The sequence below is a fragment of the Physeter macrocephalus genome, chromosome 5 (assembly GCF_002837175.3).
Source record: "Physeter macrocephalus isolate SW-GA chromosome 5, ASM283717v5, whole genome shotgun sequence".
In the NCBI taxonomy this organism is placed as follows: domain Eukaryota; kingdom Metazoa; phylum Chordata; class Mammalia; order Artiodactyla; family Physeteridae; genus Physeter; species Physeter macrocephalus.
In genome coordinates this window covers 38,469,550-38,489,241 of record NC_041218.1, presented here as the reverse complement: position 1 = coordinate 38,489,241, position 19,692 = coordinate 38,469,550, and the positions used below count along the sequence as shown (strand labels likewise).

Below are 19,692 nucleotides of genomic sequence, written 5' to 3'. Positions count from 1 at the left end.
GAGGCCACAACAGTGAGAGGCCCACGTACGGCAAAAAAAAAAAAAAAAAAAAAAAAAAAATTTAATTCGGGGGAACCTACAGATCGAATGGGATCTAGGAGGTATTTCAACCAATTTCAATGTGTGGCCCTTATTTGGGTCCAGATTCAAACAACAGATGACAAAAACAAACAAAAACCTATAAAATAAAGACTTGGAGAACTGTGAATAAACTGGATATTTTATGATCAAGGAATTATTGTTAAAATTTTTAGTTGGAATAATGGTATTATGGTTACATTTTTGGTTAATATACAGACTAAAATATTCTTACATAGCTGAAATGATGTCTGAAATTTACTTCAAAATAATCCAGTGTGAAAGGGAATGGAGGGAGGTGTAGCTGAAACAAAATTGGCCTTTTTGATAGCTGGTGAAATAAAATGATGGGTAAACCAGGTTCATTATATATTTTCTCTATTTTTATTTGATATAACTTTAGTTTAAAAAGGACACTGGGGCTGTGTACAGAGGTGACTGCAGCAGGCAGAGGGCAGAAGGGCACAAGGTGACCTCTTATACTACTGCAGAAATCAGGCACTAGATGGCTATCAGTAGGGAGGGGAGGGGTGGTCGGATTCCGGGTAATTTTGAAAGTATCGTAGAGCCACACGATTTTCTGAAGGATATGATGTGAAGTGTGATGATACTGTCATCATCTTTAGAGTTTAAAAAATCATTATTTGTACATTCTATTTTATAGCTTTTTCATCTTGTTTAAAAATTTTTAAATAAGATTACTTTTTAATCAAAAAAATAAAGATCCTGTTTGTTTTGAAAACAATAAAAACAATTACTGAGGAAACAATTGTTCAAAGGCATTATCATCTTTGAAAGAATGGGAGAATATGTTCAATAATATGTTCTGGGGTTACGATTTAGAGAATAAAGGCCCACAGTCTCATCTGAAATCTTTGCTGCTACATGTTTTCAGAACTCAGAATATTTCTGATTTTAGAAAGGTAACATAGGGTGCATATAGTATATTATGTAATCCTCAAGATGTGAGAACATCTTTTGGTATTCAGAATCTTTTCGATTCTGGCATGGCACATAAGGAATCTCAATTCAGTGTGGCATATATGTATTGAGTACCTACTCTCTGCCCAGATCTTCAGTACCTTCCACACTAGGAATTAAAGCAGTAAACCAGCTTTAATAGAAGGTGGGGACATGCCAGGCGGTGGGAATAAGCAAAAGACATGAGGTTGTCAGAAGTGGGCTGTGTTCAGGGAACAAAAATAGCCCAGTTGGGTTTGTTCTGTTTGACAGAACATAAGATTGCATATTCTAATAAAGTAGGCAGCTGATGTTTGAAAGGTTGTGTTTAGTAATGCTCCTTTAATCATTATCAGCATGCTGCTTTTTATTAGCGGGGTGTATGTGTGTGTGTGTATATAATATTTCCAAGGTTAGGAACATTGGTGAGTGTCACAGAATTTAATGCTCTGGGTAGTAAGTAGCTGACAAAGCTCTCTGAATCATTAATGCAGCATGGATGACTAAGAACATTTCTGTGGGTTGGGCCCATGCCATTCAGCAGGAAGCATAACAATAAGACTTTCTGAGCACTGAATTCAGCAGCCTCTCCTCTTCCACAAAGGCTGCAGGGTCCATCATGTAAGTAACTAGCTTTGTGGACCCTTGACTCAGACCTGACAAGAACGCAACCACACTGATGTAATCTGCTGAACTGAGTTCAATTTGTTAAGGGAGCTGTATGAATTTTTCCACCCAGCAAAATGAAAATGCCATTAAATCCTTAGCGTGATTGAACAGGATAAGCTGAGGGTGGTTTCAATGCTTAGAGAGATTTCAGGTAGGATAAGCCATTCTTGGAAGACAATTTGGGCAAGAACTGCTCTTTCTTAGTCATTGACAGAGTGGGCTTGTTACTTAAAAAAAGGAAGGGGTTAAATGGTATTTTCACAATTGGCACATTTTTTATCAGCCAGAGGACAGTGGCTGGCCCCAGACATAATGGATATACCAAGGGTAGGAGAAGGGATGCTTGAGATTGCAGGGTTGTGGCTGACAGCAAGGTGCTGGCAGCTTGAAGAGCAGCCCAGGCACAGGGCGGGGTCTCACTCCAGATGTGGCGGACTTCGGCAACCGCTCTCTGTTTCCACAACTGGGGACTTGAGCTGGGAGGCGTGCTTTACAACCCGAAGGCTTCTTGGGTGCTGTGGTTTCCAGGTTCTATAGTGACACCCGCTGATTTCTCCACTGCTGCCCAGGGAGACTAACACAGCAGCATCCCTTCTACTGTGAACTGTGACAGCATGGACTTACTGTGTGTCAGATACTGTGCTGCGGCTTGACGCTGGCTTCATGTTTCCTATAAGGCTAGAAGTGATAAACATAACTGGCTTTGGAGTCAGAAAAATCTGGGTTCGAGTTTATCTTTTTTCAATATCTTGCTATGGAACCTCTGGCAAAGGCTTTTAACCTCTTGTCAAAACTTGTGAAAATGGGGATAAGAATACATACCTCAGATATGGAGAAAAGAGAACCCTAGTCCACTGCTGGTGGGAATGTAAATTGGTTCAATCACCTTGGAAAATAGTATGGAGGTTCCTCAAAAAACTAAAAGCAACCGCCATATGATCCAGCAATGCCACTCCTAGCTATATAGCCAAAGAAAATGAAAATACTAATTCAAAAACATACCTGCACGTCAATGTTCATAGCAGCACTGTGTACCAAGATATACAAGCAATCTGAGTGTCCAGCCACAGATGAATGGATAGAGAAGATTTGAGATATATATCTATCTACACACACACACACACACACACACACACACACACACACACACACACACACACACACAATGGAATATTACTGAGCCATAGAAAAGAATGAAATTCTGCCATTTGCAACAATGTGGATGGACCTAGAGGGTATTATACTTAGTGAAATAAGTCAGACAGAGAAAGACAAATACTCTGTTACCACTTATATGTGGAATCTGAAAGTGAAATAAATAAATGTGTATAACAAAACAAACAAAAAAGAATACATACCTCGTAGCTTTGTTATGGCGATTAAATAAGTTAATGTAGATAACTTTCTTCCAGTGGCCTGGCAGTGAAGGTCACATAGCTAGAGTAGTTAGGAGAGCTGGAATTCCAGTTCTTCTAACTCAAGGGCCTGAGGTGTTGACATGCTGCAGTCATAGCTATTTTTGAGGAATCCCTCTGGCTGGCTGGGCTAGGTCAATGGTAATGCTCCCCTTCCAGCGTTGGTCATAGCGGTCAATAAATATCACAAACATTCACTAGCTTACTATGAGTGTTTCCAGGGACTTCGAGTCCAAAGCAGAAGGAATAAATATACAGCCTGACAACCAGGTGAGCAACTGTGATGACAAAGTTTTTGAGAATAAGTTCTGATCCTTACCACTTCACGCTTCTCCACTTCAAACCAGCGGGAAATTCCGGGTAAACTCTGCACCAAGTATAATGATGTTCTCTCCACCCAGAGACTCTACGAAATACAGAACAAATTAAGTCCCCAAGTTACCTTTCTTTCTAGTTACTGAGCTACGACTAACGTTTGCCGTTCAGTTTTATCAAGTTTTCGGTTTTTGTCAGCTTTTCCTTAGTATTCATTCTAGCACTTCAGCAACCCCTTTGCACTCAGGAAGCTATCACGGTAAGACACACTGAAGCTTATGTAAATTTCATCGTATATCATCTGAAACTTTTTTCTGCGTAGAATAAATCACCTACTCCAGACAGCATGCTTAAAAATATAAAAACAGGTCATCACATTATTTTCTTTACTATTTCCTCTAAGTTTCTAATTTAAACTCTCTCCACTCTGCAAGGGGTCTAGCCATTTTTATTTGGAAGAGGTAAGTAGTAGTATCAGCTATTCGACATGGGCTTAGAATAACAGAATCCTCAAGGAGGAAAGGGCTTTAGGAATCACATAGCCTGATCTTTCTGTTTTAAAGATGACAACACTAAGTCTCCAAGAGGCATGTGACCTGCTCAAGGCTACATTCCCATCGCCTGTAGAGCTGCCCCTAGGACTCCTGCACTAGAACTTCCGACTTCTCCGCTGCTACAGGCACTGTGCCACGTTTTCTCGTGCCGATATTCACTGCTGTGATCCAGGAGGATCTATATTTAAGAGCCAGGGCTCCCCTGGCCAGGATGAGCACCCCCGTGACACCGTGAAACCATGGCTGCCTTTGGTAAGAGCTGCCGTTGACAAAGATTTTCTCTTCTGTCAACCAGGCTTCTGGAGGCTCTGCATCTCTGCCTCATGTTTCTTACTTAAAGCGTATTCCTGCGTGGATAATAAACTTGACAAAATTCCTGAAATGGTGCCATTTATTCAAACACAACAAATGTAAGGATTTCTTTGTGCCAGCCAAGACCTACTGCAATGAATAGGGCAGAGGCCTGGTGACAGGGGCCCTGCGTGCTCTGCCGGTGACAGGGGGGTAAGCAGATCAAGAAGGGTTCGGGGAGAAGAGAAAGGAATGCTCCAGGTGCTGGGGGAAAACAGAGGAGAAAGCAGGGGTGCCCAGCATCCTGTGGGAGGAGGACAGCGCTTCTCAGAGGAGGTGACACGTGAGCGGAATTGTGAAGAGTGAGTAGGAGTTTGCCAGGCAGAGAGCGGGGGAGACAGTGCAGGCAGCAGGCAGCAGCAGGGGCAGAGAGAGACGTGAGCGGCTTGTGAAAGGGCATGGCAGGAGATGGAGGGAGAAGCTCGGTGCTGCAGGAGCTGATGGGGAGGGTGGGTGAGTGCAAGGGCAGTTTGGAGCCAGATACTCAGGGCTGTGAACACAGGAGTAAGGAGCCAGATTTATTTATTTATTTTAGGAGGGCTGCTACAACACTGATAAATATTTAACGTGACGGCCAAGAGGAAATGTGGTGCAGCGCAAAAAGCAATGGAGACGGCATCAGAAGGTGCGGGTTCTAGCGCAGGCTCTGGGGCAATTAGAACGCCACTCTGAGCAAGCCATCTGTCCAACTCTGGTGGATCTTGGACTTTTTACCTACTGGAAACTTGCAATGAAAACTATATTATACATTAATGATCTTTAATTGGTTTTGGAAGGGCAAAAGAAAAATTAAGGTATCCAAAAGGATTAGAAGATGGTCATGGATCTTTTCAATAACATCCTAGTGCTATTTTCCAATGGTTTCCTGGCCTTGATATTTAACCCACCAAGCTCCTTGCCCAAAGGACTATGCTTTGCTCAGTCCCATCATAACACTGCAAAGCTATCCAGCTTTCCCTCTGATCACTTGGCTGCGAGTAACTCCTGAAGTTACTGCTGGGAGCGCTGGGGCCTGACACTTAGGCAGGGGTGACAAGGCAAGTTCACATCAGACAATCAGAGCTGATAGAAGAACATCTCCCAGCTTAAGTAGAGACGCTGTGATGAAAGAAGCTAAGCCAAGTCACCCAAAATCCTACATTTCATTTTACATTCTCTGTTTAGGGGGAAATACTGACGAACTGGGGATCTGTGTGGTCTCACTTTGTCACGGTTAACAAGGAAAGAGCAGATTATAATTTATCGGTGGAACAGTCTTGCCCCTTTCCCCCAGGGTGGCTGTGAGAAACCTTGCCCTTTCCGGCTGAGAGAGAATTAGCAAGGCATATCGGAACTACTGAGGATGGAGAACTCAACCCGTGCAAACAGTCTATGGTTTGTTTTTATTCTGGGTCCTCTCAGAATTCCTAGTTACACACCATTCTCATAAGAGAATGCAGCAAAAGATAGCACAGAACTCTCCCGCTGCACCAGCAGGCTCCCCAGTAGTTCTGTCTCAGAGTCCCCTGTTCCTTCAGTATCCTTTACTCACGGCAGTCTCTTGTAACTGAGAATAAATATCCTGAGGTTCCCACAGTTGGTTAAACATGAATGAATGAGAGGATGGAGATGAACCATGAGACCTCAAAAACTGGACCGAGGACCACTGCCATTAGAATCATCATAAACTTCAGGGCTTCCTCTATGACCCAATGAGTCAGAATTCCTGGGCTAAGAAATCTGCTTGATTAGAAAGCACCCCAGGTCACCCTGATACGTGGTAGAGTTTGAGAACAACTAGACCACATGATTTCTGCTCCCTTCTAGCTTTATCACTTGACTCTATTCTGAGTAAATATTTATCAAGCATTTCGCCCCCAGGAGTTCACAGTCTATCTGAGGAAACCGCGTGTCATAAGAACGGCCTAGTACCTTGAATTCATTCTCTTTGTCTTTAGTGCCTTTGTGAAATGGTCTGTCGTAGCGGAATTTCCAGATGTGATTCACTTTATAGAAACTTTTGATGTTGTCCGGGACACCCTCTCTCTGCAGGACCTCCTGGCTCTCCGGGATGGGAGTCACGGCATATATCTGCAAATCTAGGATTCAAGAGTCAAGGAGGGAACCTGACTTGGCAAACTCCGTGGAAGTCTGGCTCGAGCTGAGCTGTGGCAGAGAGAAGAGGATGGGGAACAATCTGGTGTTTCTATTTGGAGCCAAGTCAAAACTGCCAAGAAGGCACCAAGAACTCGGTTCATAGCAAATCACCTCTCAAACTACAAGCCTTAAAGTAGTTTTACATAGGTGATTCTGACAAAGAATCAGTTTGAAATTTCTATGTCCTGTGAATTTATTTATCATTGATTTTTTTTTTCTTTTTGGTTGGGGGTGGGTGGGAATGGCTTGGATCTCACATACTCAGGATTGTTTTAATTTTAATCCTTGGTCATGAGACACTCTGATCTTTAGTGCACGTAGGTCTTTTTAAAATTTGTTTGTTTGTAAAACAATGTACAAATACCCATGCAACCAAAGATGGTAACCAGTACTGATAGTAACTCATATGCTCCTGTCTCCAGCCTTCCCACATCTGTGGTATCCACTCTCTCAAATCTTGTATTGATAAGCAGAGTGTTTAGTTGTAGTTGATACTTTTAAAAACTACTTTAAAGGCTTCATATTTACTTGTATGTTTACCTTCTTCTCTTCTCATTCAAAGAAGGATAGCAAAATTTTTTCCTTACATAACTTCCTGCTTCTGGTGCATTTAAGTTTCTACTTTGAAATGGCATCTGTAATTTTCACGGGGAGTTTCTGGTCTTCTTTAAGATCATCAGTTTCAGAAAAAGACAGAGGAATTCAGAAAAGAGTGCTGGGGTGAATTCCCTTTGCCTCTAATGCCTGTGTAATTTCAGTTGAGTTGTTCATGTTTAGACAATGGGAGTGTCAATTATATGGCAATTATTAAATGATGAAGTGCTGTCCAGGATGCCATGGATAAGAGTCTCTGGAAGATACGGCGGGTAACTCTCTCCCCTTCCATCCAGAATAAAAATAGCAAGGGAAAAGGGGGTAATGATATGTCCCAATAAACATAGTGCTATCATGTCCTTGAACTGAATTCAAGTAGTTTCTACGGGGGATGCCAGAGGAAAATTATTCTAAGGGAAATCCCTAAAAAGGAGCTTCAAAAGTAGGGCTGAGATACAGAAAAGTTGTAACTAAAAGGAGGAAAATTCTTTAACAGAATCCTTAAGGGATTTCTTTTCAACTAAATCATGAGAATAACAATCATAATTCTGTCTGGAAGGCGCTAACCTAAAATTAAGATGATGAGAAAGAGGGAGAGTAAGAACAGAGCTATCGGAAAGGGATCAGTAGTTGAACCACCTGCATGAAAATGCTCTGCAGCTAAAGGCCAGTGCGATCTAACTGGAATCCAGCCCTTCTAGGGGTGGATACACTGAGCTTCTGCCTGGAAGATGGTCTCATCGGGCTGGTTGGCATGCTGCATGGCAATGGCGTGGGGGAACTCGTTCAGCATTCTCTGCTGGAAGGCCTCCAGCCTTTCGTAGTCATGCCCTCGACACACAAACTCTTTATTCTGGAGGTGAAATCAGAAAAAAAAAAAAAAATTAGGACCATATAATTGGGTGCTTTAGTTACAGAGAGAAGCCAAAATAAATGACCCTGGCGGTAACTAAGCATAGGCCCAACATCAATAGACTATAACCAAAAAAATACACTGGGACGGTCTAAAGAATTTACCCAAATATTACAAATGCAGAGCAAAGGTCATGAGCCTAGCTCTCTATTGCTTTTAATAAGTTCCAGTAGCATGCCTCACTCTTCTGGGTTCACCTGCATGAGGTGCAAAGGGGCATCTGATTCTCAGAGCACTGAAGCACAAAACAAAGCAATCCCGTTCCCTCCAAATGTTAGTGAACACATGTGTTACAGATTATTTTCATAAACTGGATATCAAAGTTAAGTGGGTAATTCTCAATTTGGAAGAAAGCAAAGTAACTGCAATCTCTAAAAATACATTTTACTGCATTCTTTCTATAAAGGTCACTGAGATCAGCCTTAACACGGGCATTCCTAGATCCTTCCATATAAAGGAAGACTAGGCCTGTCTGCATTCCAGCTCTCCACAGGGCTGGCACAGGAAGCTTCCCTGCCATCCCCAACTCAGCTCAGCTTTCTGTAGCCAGGAATTCTGTTAACTGGCTGAAGCTAAGATTTGGGACTTTTAAGGTCTTGCTAAATTTTTGTCTCTTTTTGGTTTTGTTCTTACAATATGTATAAACATTCTGTGGTTAGGACTCTCTCTCACTGAGGAAAGAATGGTGAAGGTCATCCTTGATGGAGGCCACAGAGTGGGAAAGATGGGCACGTTTCTAACAAGTGCCTTTACGATTCGGTGATCGATAAGGAGGAACTCTTTCTGCCAGTTTAAAGATAATGAAATCATAATTGTTGAGCACAGTCATTGACTAGGCTCTCTGCACATACCTTATTTAACCCAAATAAACTTCAGAGGCTGTTACCTCCGCCCCGCATCTTATAATTGGGAACCGAGGATCAAGATCGTTACATACTTTGTATGAGATTTAAGCTCAGGTCTGAGTCCAAGGCCTGAGCTCTCTCTGTTCTGAACATGGCCTGGTACGTCCAGGAAAAACTCCTAGGAGCTACTGAGACCAGGAAAGATTGTGGGATAACGTGCCTTGCAGATCTTTAAGAAATACAGTGATTTGTGGTCTGGGGAGTTAAGGCTCAAGGGTCTCAGTGTTTCTCAGCTCTGTGAGGTTTCTGTGATTGCGTCAAATGCCCCGAGGAAGAACTCTGGGCCAAAGTGAGGAAGTTAAAAACCACCCGTGGGCAAAGGGCTCGGGGTTGCAGCTGAGGAAAAGCAGCTGCAAGCACGCAGAGGAAACAACAGCAGGACTGGGTGCTGAGAACCTGCCACAATTCCCCACAAGCCTCTCACTAAATCACGATCCTTTGAAAACCACAAGCTAAGACAGACGCCCTAGAAATTAAGACCCCCCCCCCCAAACAATCCTATATTGAAAACTTTCTTGATAGAAGTCATACCTTCTGATGCTGTATTATTTGCTTTTTTTCTACTCAAAAGATAATCAACCTCCCTGTATAGCACAGGGAACTCTACTCAATACGCTTTAAGAACCTGTATGGGAAAAGAATCTGAAAAAGAATAGATACACGTCTATGTATAACTGAATCACTTTGCTGTACACCTGAAACTAACACAACATTGTAAATCAACTATACGCCAATATAAAATAAACTTTTTTAAAAAAGATAATAAATTTGCTTGATAAAATAAGACAATACATACCTTCCTGCATCTTACAGAAGTCCCCAAATAAATATCTGAATACTCAAAAAACTGAAACAGTTCTAAAAACAATGCTTATACATCACAACAGTTTGTAAAATCAGGGGAGTTCCTCTAAGTGTAAAGTCATTCAGTGGTATTAAGAAATCATTTTGGAATAAACATAAATTTTGGGTCTGATATTTGAGTTTCTGAGAAAGAAAGAGGAATTAAGCATTTCCTCCATCAATGCTTTTTTTTTTTAAACCACAGCTTTACTGAGATGTAGTTCACATACCATAAAATTCACCCTTTTGAAGTATGCAATTCAGTTGCTTTTAGTATATTCACAGAGTTGTGCAACTATTAGCACTAATTTCAGATTATTTTCATTACCTCAAAAAGGAACTCATGCCCATTAGCAGTCACTCCCTAGTTCCCCTCCCCTCAGTCCTTGGCAACCACTAATCTATTTCCTGTTTCCATAGATTCGCCTATTCTGGACATTTCACATAAATGGAATTACATAACATGTGGCCTTTTGTGACTGGCTTCTTTCACTTATAATATTCTCAAGGTTCAACCATTTTGTAGCATATATCATTACCTCATTCCTTTCTTATTGCTGAATATTCCATGGTATAGCTGTACCATATTTTGTTTATCCATTCATCATTGGATGGATATTTGGACAGTTTCCTTGTTTTGGCAATTATGAATAATGCTGCTATGAATACTCGTGTACATGTCTTTGTGTGGCTCTATGTTTTCAATTCTCTTGATTATATATACCTAGGAGTGGAATTGCTGGGTCGTACTTATTAATACTTACTTTTTTTTAATCGTCTTTTTTTTTTTAAAGGAAATACATACCCGTGGTATAAAGAATTTCCAAATAGCACAGGGCATACAATAAAAAGTAAATCTTTTTCCCATCCTTGACCTCAGTCATTCTCCTTAGACAAATCATTATTCAAACATATTCTATGCATGTAAAACATTGTCAATAAAGAACCCATTTTCCATGAGGGTAAAAAAAACCTACTTTGATCCTATAATCATATAAATATATTAATTTATTTGAGCTTTAAACATTTTCTGGAAATTGATCAAACAATGAAAGGAAATTTTTAATGTTGATATTTGTTTGTTTTTAAATCAAAGAACAGACTAGAATCTGATTTCCTAAAAAAAGGTCTAGCCTCATGATTCCAAAGGGTACAGTGCTCTTTAGAAACCAAGAGGGTGACCCTACTCTTTCATTTTGAAGGAAATGCCATTTATTTCTAGAAAAGCTGTTTTTGAAAGAACAGTGATATAGAGATTGATTTACTCCAATTGACTTTTTAACAAAATTCATTTTATTAGCCGATGCAGTCCTCTAATTTGCTAAATTCCCTTTAAAATTATGGCTCCTAAACTGCTTCTGATTTTTAGAAACTTTACACTAAAGTTTTAATTAATACTAATGAACACTAATTGCACATACTAGATAGACATCTAGGATACTTCATAATACACTTGCTAGCTGAATTCAGAATTTGATCAGAGCTACAACACTTTTGTGGGCTGCTTTCTCTATAAAAAATATTAAAAATCATATTGTATGACTCATTTGGTATAAAGACAAATAGATGAATAATAATCTAATGTATAATATACATTATAATATATACTATAACGTTTTCTTTAACCTAAAAGTTCACTTTTTTCTGGGACTTTCCTGGCAGTCCAATGGTTAGGACTTCACCTTCCAATGCAGGGGGTGTGGGCTCCATCCCTGGTCGGGGAGCTGAGATCCCACATGCCTCATGGCCAAAAATCAAAACAATAAAAAAAAAAGAAGCAATATTTTAATAAATTCAATAAAGACTTTAAAAATGGTCCACATCAAAAAAAAATTTTAAAAAAGTTCACTTTTTTTTTCTGTTTTTTTGTTTGTTTGTTTTTTTTCGGTACGCGGGCCTCTTGCTGTTGTGGCCTCTCCCGTCGCGGAGCACAGGCTCCGGACGCGCAGACTCAGCGGTCATGGCTCACGGGCCCAGCCGCTCCGCGGCATGTGGGATCCTCCCAGACCGGGGCACGAACCCGTGTGCCCTGCATCGGCAGGCGGACTCTCAACTACTGCGCCACCAGGGAAGCCCTCTTCTGATTTTTAAAAGAAATTAAAACAGTTTTATGGGCCATCTAAGAATAATATGGTCTCTAAACACTGTATCTACCGTGTATAATGGATCAGGTAGCCCTGAGTACGGTAAGAAAACATCATCTTTGCATGATTTTGAGCCAAGAGAGGAAGGGGATCTGCAGCAGCAGAGTCACGTCTGGACCCTCCTGTGGGGTCTCGGCCCTTTGTGCTGCTCACAGCTCTCGAACGTCCTTCCTTCTGCTCAGAACTTGGACCCAGGCCCTGTGTACTCTGTGGGGGTGGCTGATGACAGCCTAGGACCAGCATGTCCATTTTCAAGATGTAGACTTTCAAATTCAGCATGTGTTCTGAGTTTGCCACTATTTTTTATTTGGAATCAAGTTTTCCTTTGTCCTCAGGCCGGTCCATCTGCAGAGCCAACAATGTGACCGGGTATGTCATATGGCTCCTCTTTAATCCAACAAAGAGATATTACTTATGTCTGCGTGGCACCCAAATACACGGTCATTTCAATCAGTTAAAGACGATTGATTTGTTATTTGAGCATTTGTTCTATGTAATACTAAATCAATCTTTGCCTATGGTGTTTGGGTATTTTATATATATATATGAATAAAGGTTTTATATATATAAAACCTTTATTCTGAAAGGCAGATAAGTTAATGATTGTTAAAGAAACAATGAAGTCAAATCTTTCTCCTCTCTGTTCGCCTTCAAGTACCCCCATCCTGTATCTATCCATAGGTACTGACAGTTAAAGCAAGGGATTTAGGGCAACACAAATTCCAAAATATTTGTATATTGAGATTTAAAGTTTGTAATGAATTCACACTCAATGTTACAAAATTATCCTAGACACTTCTCCTTAGTTGCTTGGGGAGGTGAATTCCCTCTCCCAACCAATGCTTTTAGGTAAGCAAGTGTAAGTGGGATGTTAACTTATCGAAATGTTATATAAGTATTCAAGCACATAAGAGACTACTCGGTACAGTGTGAACAACGGTGAGAATGGAATCAAGTACTTTACTATCCAGTAGGTACCTTAGAAAGTCTGGAAAATTTTCCTTTGTAGAAATAGTTTCTACTAGCAATAAATTGCATCTCTTTGCTGAGTGCCGTTTAGCTTTTCACAGAATCGACTAGGCCAAACAATGCTCTTCACGTGATTCTGGAGGAAGAGTTTGCACGTAATGTGAAACCGCTATGTTTTCTGCAACTCCAGCCATTTCTCTTGAGTGTTAACTCTACGGAAACCGCATTCTGAAGAGAGACTCTCTATCACACAGGGGAAGCAACTGTAATGGCCAGAGACTGCTCATAAGATACAGTAAGCTTAGAAACTTAAGAAGAAAAATCAAATGATTGTTCGAAGTCTTGGGAAATTGCTCAAAACAAGTCATTCTAGATGAGTGTGTTTGCAAACTACAAAGTTAAAAGAAAATCTCATGACGTTATTTTACCCTGTCTTAAAAGGATAAAATGTCATTCAGATCTTAGTTTGCTTGATGGGGATATCTATATTGGAAGCATAAAAGCAAATTAAATAGTATATTACTTACTCTTAAGAAAAATGGAAATTTTTTCCCATAAAATCCAACTCTGAAGAACTCTGGTTCAAGACGTTGCTGGTCCATAATTTTGTCATACAAAGAGGCTTCCATCATCTAGCAAAGAACAGGGGGAAATTTTAATCATTTTATCTCATCTTTTAGCTCTACCACTTTATAGAAGAGGATATTTCTTCTATAAAAAGTAGAATGTCATTTTAGTTCAGTTTGCAGAAAAGAAGGTTTGACTCCCTTTCTGTGCTTTAAGGCAGGGATCAGCAAACTTACTCTGTAAATGACCAGGCAATAAATATTTTAGGCTTTGCAGGCCACATGGTCCCTGTCACAACTACTCAATTCTGCGAGGCACACAGGCTGCAGTTTCCTGACCCCTGCTTTAAAGGATTGAGTATATTATTACATGTTCTCACCAGAGAGAATGATTTCTATGCACCTGGTCTATCAAGGAAATATTTTCTTCACAATAAGATAAAAATTAACATGAACTGTTAGAGGCAAATTCTGAAGAATTCTCGTACTCACCTGTGGATTTGGTTTTCCTAGGTCATGGTAATTTGGGACATTTGGAAGGTGCAACCTTGTACAGGTTGGACAGAGATAAACCAATAGACCAAACCAAAGGGGGTCCATAGTGCAAAGTGCTGTCTGGGCTGAAAGCTCTTAACTGTGTCTTTGACAGGGTTGGAACTACGAAGTACATAAAGCTTATGGTTTCCCATTCGTGGTATTATCATCCCCAGGGTTTCCACAGAAAGACTAATACTGCACTTGAAAACATTCCCCCTTCCCCCGCCCCCAGTAACAGCTCTCAAAAGAGCAGTTGGCATGAAGTGCAATGCTTTGGGTTTATAAAAATCTTAGGGACTATGGCACCAAAGGGCTCTAAAGGGTAACCTCTAAACTGTAACCTCGATTCTGTTCCAGGGACAGGATGCCAAGAGAAGCACAACAACATTTTTATATAAAACTGCCGTGCCTGCCAGCGCCAGCATGATGGACTGAAGTTAAAACAAGGTTTTTCCTCCTTGGTTTTGATATTAGGAGAAATATCGATGAACTGCTGACATGAAATACTATGCCCAAAGTACAGGGCCAGCTCCTGCCAGCTGAAAAAGTTACTTGCGGTGTAAGGGATTTTGAGCTGTTAAAGGTTTATGAGATCATCTCTTAAATTGCTACCTCAGAATTAAAAGGAAACATCATCATCTTTTTTTAAAATGTATATATAAAAGCTGATGATCCTGTTTTAGAAACCCTGAAGAGCTTAAGTGTTACAAGATGACACCAAATGTTCATGACTTTAAAGAATAGAGTACCAGAGGGGCTTGCATGAATTTGAAATATAAGAAGGTATAAAACATTTGTTCAGGGACACAAAATTTAAACTCCTTGGGCTCTTGGGTACTAAGACCTTGGTTTCAATTTAGCAAATAAAAACATATTTCTGAAGTGAAAAAGATTTGACACCTATAGAAGTTAACCCCCAAATATTAAAAAACATGTCAGCTAGTCATTTTTACTATTTTGCTGTGCAGATTATGGGACTAAGAATGGTACATTGTTACACAGATTTGTGTGCAAGTGGCAAGCTCTTCTAATAGTGTGGAGAGTTTCCTCAACAAACTGAAAGTATTTATCTTGGGTTAAATTTTATATTTCATATGTCAGATGTGTTTAGAATAGATCAAGGGCTCCCATTCTGTATATTAATCAGAAAAATCACACAGATCAACATGCTATTTCTCTGTATAAATAGAGGAGTATGCTTCACAGGAAAGGCGTCTTTAAAAAGCTTTCTGCAAGACATATCAAGACTATCACAAAGCTAATTTCATAGCGCCATATTGGAAAGCTAAGCAAAAAAGGATTCCATAACCCAATTAGGATGCATCCAGGTACCTTACCCTCATCTTGCTCAGGTTTCTATAATCATAATAACTTTCGTACTGCTCTGCAATCTTCCGGCACAAGATGATGCCATTCTCCCAACACTGTGGACAAGTGAATGACATAAATATTCATGATCTCACAGCATGTACTAACTTCCACCCAGAGGTCAGGAGGTGACTGCTTTCAGATGATCAAGCCTTACTTCTTAACCTTTATAACCTACCCTTAAGGTACCACTGCAATTTTAAGCATGAAAACAGCATGTAATTAACGTGTTAACTATTAAAAATCTTTAGAGAGTCGGAAATGATAACCCACCACAAGTCATTAACATATGGCACAAAAACAACATTTCCTGGCATCATTTCAAAATTATCATGTTGAAGATGTGGTGTATACACACACACACACACACACACACACACACAATGGAATATTACTCAGCCATCAAAAATAATGAAATAATGCCATTTGTAGCAACATGGATGAACCTAGAGATTATCACTAAAGCAAAGTAAGTCAGACAGAGAAAAACAAATAGCATATGATATCACTTGTATGTGGGAACTAAAATACAACACAGATCAACATATCTACAAAACAAAGACAGACTCACAGACACAGAGAACAGATGTGGTTGCCAAAGGTGTCGGGGTGGGAGAGGGATGGAGTGGGAGTTTGGGTTTAGCAGATGCAAAGTAGTATATATAGGATGGATAAACAACAAGGTCCTACTGCATAGCACAGGGAACTATATCCAATAGCCTGTGACAAACCATGATGGAAAAGAATATGAAAAAAAATATATGTACAACTGAGTCACTTTGCTGTACCAAAGAAATTAACACAACATTGCAAATCAACTCTACTTCAATAAAATTTTTTTAAAAAGTAATAATTTATAGGTAAAAAACAAAGAAACAGAATTATCATCTTGAAATAACTGCTGTTCCACAATGGTCAAGGAGACGAATAAACAGGCCCTCAATGCTGGGGTGGGGGGAACTGCCACCGACCCCTAAGGCCCGATTATCTACAACTGGCACAGTGGATTCCTTGTTTGGTCCAATTTCACTTGTAAATTGTGAGGGTTTAACCCAGCTGGTTACTCTAAGGAGAAATGCAGAAATCCTTTGATTTAGCTCAGGTATCGGCAAATTTCTTCACCAAACAGTAAATACTTTAGGTTTTGTGGACCATACAGCCTTTGTCACAACCACTCAACTGCTGTTAAATCGTGAAAACGCATCCGTATAGACACACGTGAGCTTGGCTGGGTTCCAATAAAACTTTACAGACAATGAAAAGGGAACTTCATGTAATTTTCTCATGTCAAATCATTCTTCTTTTGATTTTGTTCAACCAATTAAAAATGTAAAAGTGATTCTTAGATTGTGGGCCGAACAGAAACAGTCAGCGAACCATTTGACCCATGGGCCGTAGTCTCCAAGCCCTGATCCAGCACAAGCTCCTGAGAATGGGCCAAGAGATGCAGCCAGAGGTTTTGTAACAGCTTATCTTAAGGGTGGAAACTTTACTGCAGGAGGGCACAGAGGCATTTCTTTGCTAGTAATGTAACGAACGATATGTCAGTGTAGTCTGATAAATAATAGAATAGGATAGGAAAGAAGCAATTCCCTTGCATCAAATTTTTAGGTGTACCCAATTATGTCTTATAAGAGAATGACAGCCACTGGTTGTATTTTAATTTCCTGTTTAATCTTGGCACTTTGGAAGATATACGTACATCTAAGACACGTCTCACCAAAGCATCCAAGTGTTCAAATGAACTGGGGTCAGATTCACAATTATTTTTCTTCAAGAGCACTGCAAACCCTTGAAGAGGGAGCAGGGGGCAGGGAGGTGATGTGCTGAATTGCCTTACTAGCTCAGGGAGGTTTTCAACACCCCATGGCAACTCTCAGTATATGACGGGATGCCATAAAATGCTGCAAACAAATTTAGTTTCATTTATTTTACCTTAAAAAAAAAGTGAAAGGAGGCAGATTACTACATGCCTATTTGGGGAGCTGAGTGAGGTGTGATAACGGTTTTTCAGATAATAAAATGCCTGGGGTGTCAAAACCTCTAGATCAGTGTTTCTCAAGGTGGGGTCCCATGTTCATACACATTGGAATTTCCTGGAGTCCTTGTTAAAATTGCAGAATCCCTTGCCTCAAGCCAGACTTATTTAATCAGAATGTCCAGGAGTAGGGCCTGGGAATCTTAATTTCAATAAACACTTTGGAGTCTTTAATGCACATTGAAATTCGAGGGCCCCTGATTGAAGAGGTGCCCATCAATGAACTAAAGGAAATGTGACAATCACCTTGGGAGATGCCACGGGTGGGCGGGGCCACCTACCTTGCCTCTGTCAAAGTTCTGGATGATGGCGAGGTGCAGGTGCTCCTTGCGGTGCCATTCTGTCTGCATGGGGTAGGTCAGGAACTCCCGGAGGGGCCGGTCAGACCATTCCAGCAGCTCATCATATAACAGGAGAGTATACGCGGCCTCTGAAATTCAAGTGGGAAGGTGATGATCGAGACAGGACCCCCAAAGAACCTCCCTTCAAACGGGGCTGGTTTGGGACAAATTGGAGAAAATACTATTTTCTGAATGTCATGATACTAAAGAAAAAAATGTCCAGAATATATGCAACAGAAGGTTAACGAATGATGAGTTCCCCTGGGAGATGGAATTATCAGAGATTTGTGTTTGATCTTTTGGTTCTCTTTATTCTCTCTGTCTTTCTCTCCTTCCCTCCTTCCCCCCTCCCCATAACGTTCATATGCTACCAGCATATGATAATAAAGATAAAGATGTTTAAGGGTATCTCTGTAGCTGGTTCAAAGATGTAGGTAGGGGAGACATGCCTTTGTTTGCTAGGAAGTTCACGGGTAAATCCCTTGGAGTGGGACTATAGGCATCTTCCAAAGGGCATGCTTAGGAAGCAAAAAGTGATAGCTAAATTCTCCTGGAGAATAAAAGGCTGAAAAATCTGAGAGTGGTGTGTGTGTGTGTGTGCTGGGGGGGTCAGGGTACAGGCAGAATTTAGGAGGGGCAAAGCTAGAGAGGAGCTGAGCTCAGAGAAGACAAATTTTTTAAATCTAGCAACAGAGGAAGGACAAGAAAGAGTAAAAGTATTGGATAAACAGTGTGTGTGTGTGTGTGTGTGTGTGTGTGTGTGTGTGTGTGTGTGTGTATGTGTGAGAGAGAACAAACTGCGGGGGCTGTGTGCTATGACCCCCATGGTTAGTCCCAACAAATCTTCAGTAATGGCTACTGAAGTCATGACATGTTTGGTGTGGTGGGAATTTCTTTGGGAAACATGAAAAGAGATGACATTCTATACACATGTGTGAAAATGGTGACCCACAGGCTTAAGCATAGTTGACAGGTAGTGTATTTAATAGAATACTAGCCATTCTGCAGGTCTCTTCTTTTCCTGAACCATAAATATGGCCAAATACATCAAGAATAGGAACCAGAATTCACTGTCACCGATGAAGGGCTATAATAATAATAATAATCTAACACTATAATAGCCAACTCATTTACTGCATTGAATAAAATGAACAAACCCTTATGTTATTTATCCATTTAACTACCACCTCCACACACGTCTCAAAAGACACAGTAGGAGCTTTTACCACAATATCCATAAATGGTAATTCTTTTTTTCACTTATTTGCTTTAAGGGTAACTACACATAAAGCTCTTAAGTAACATGTTAAATTCTAGTACTATGATTTGGCTATCTCAATGTATAACATATAGTTGTGATAAAGAGCTAGATTCCTATCACTTTTCTCTTTACTCTCAAGTGTAGAAGGCACAGGCTCCTGTAAGGCACAGGCTCTGGCCGTTCTTCCTCTTTAATTACCTTTGGTGAGCTCAGTCCTGTAGCTTCAATGACTGTAGCAAAAGCTTTCATCACCCACCAGCAGTCTCTTATCCCCCAGCATTCAGTTTGTGCACTGTTACCAATATGACTTTCCTTCACTGCAAATGATCACATTGCTCCCCTGATTAAAACTAGCCAATGACTCTAAGTAACTAACAGAACAAATTTCTATTTCCTAAAGTGACAGAGAAGGCTGCCCGTGATATGGTTCCCCCGCTCACATATGCCCACCGTCCCTCCACTTATTACAGGTAAGAAGGAGCCCGCCACTGTCTCTCTTAAGGAGCCTCCAGCCCCCTTGACCCCATTATCAGCTTGTGCTGAATGAAACAAGATGCATCCTGACCCAGAGGCAGCTGCCCACCAGGGACAGAGGTGGCTTCTCTTGCTTGGGCACTGGACAAACCCTTTCGTTTTTTTCTTTTTTTTTTGCGGTACGCGGGCCTGTCACTGTTGTGGCCTCTCCCGTTGCGGAGCACAGGCTCCGGACGCGCAGGCTCAGCCGCCATGGCTCAC

General features: G+C 40.7%; 1 protein-coding gene across 4 annotated transcripts in view; it reads right to left on the bottom strand.

Annotated features, from left to right (window-relative positions):
• Nucleotides 1–19,692, bottom strand: part of DOCK4 (dedicator of cytokinesis 4) — a 499,472-nt gene that overhangs the window by 26,865 nt on the left and 452,915 nt on the right. For all 4 annotated transcript variants that reach the window (XM_024128243.3, XM_028489854.2, XM_028489855.2 and 1 more), the window contains 6 exons: nucleotides 17,637–17,785; nucleotides 15,287–15,373; nucleotides 13,374–13,478; nucleotides 7,784–7,925; nucleotides 6,254–6,420; nucleotides 3,442–3,528 (listed from right to left, as the gene is read on the bottom strand). In XM_024128243.3, coding sequence (XP_023984011.1) covers nucleotides 3,442–3,528; nucleotides 6,254–6,420; nucleotides 7,784–7,925; nucleotides 13,374–13,478; nucleotides 15,287–15,373; nucleotides 17,637–17,785 — 737 coding nt within the window. The remainder of the gene's footprint in view (nucleotides 1–3,441; nucleotides 3,529–6,253; nucleotides 6,421–7,783; nucleotides 7,926–13,373; nucleotides 13,479–15,286; nucleotides 15,374–17,636; nucleotides 17,786–19,692) is intronic.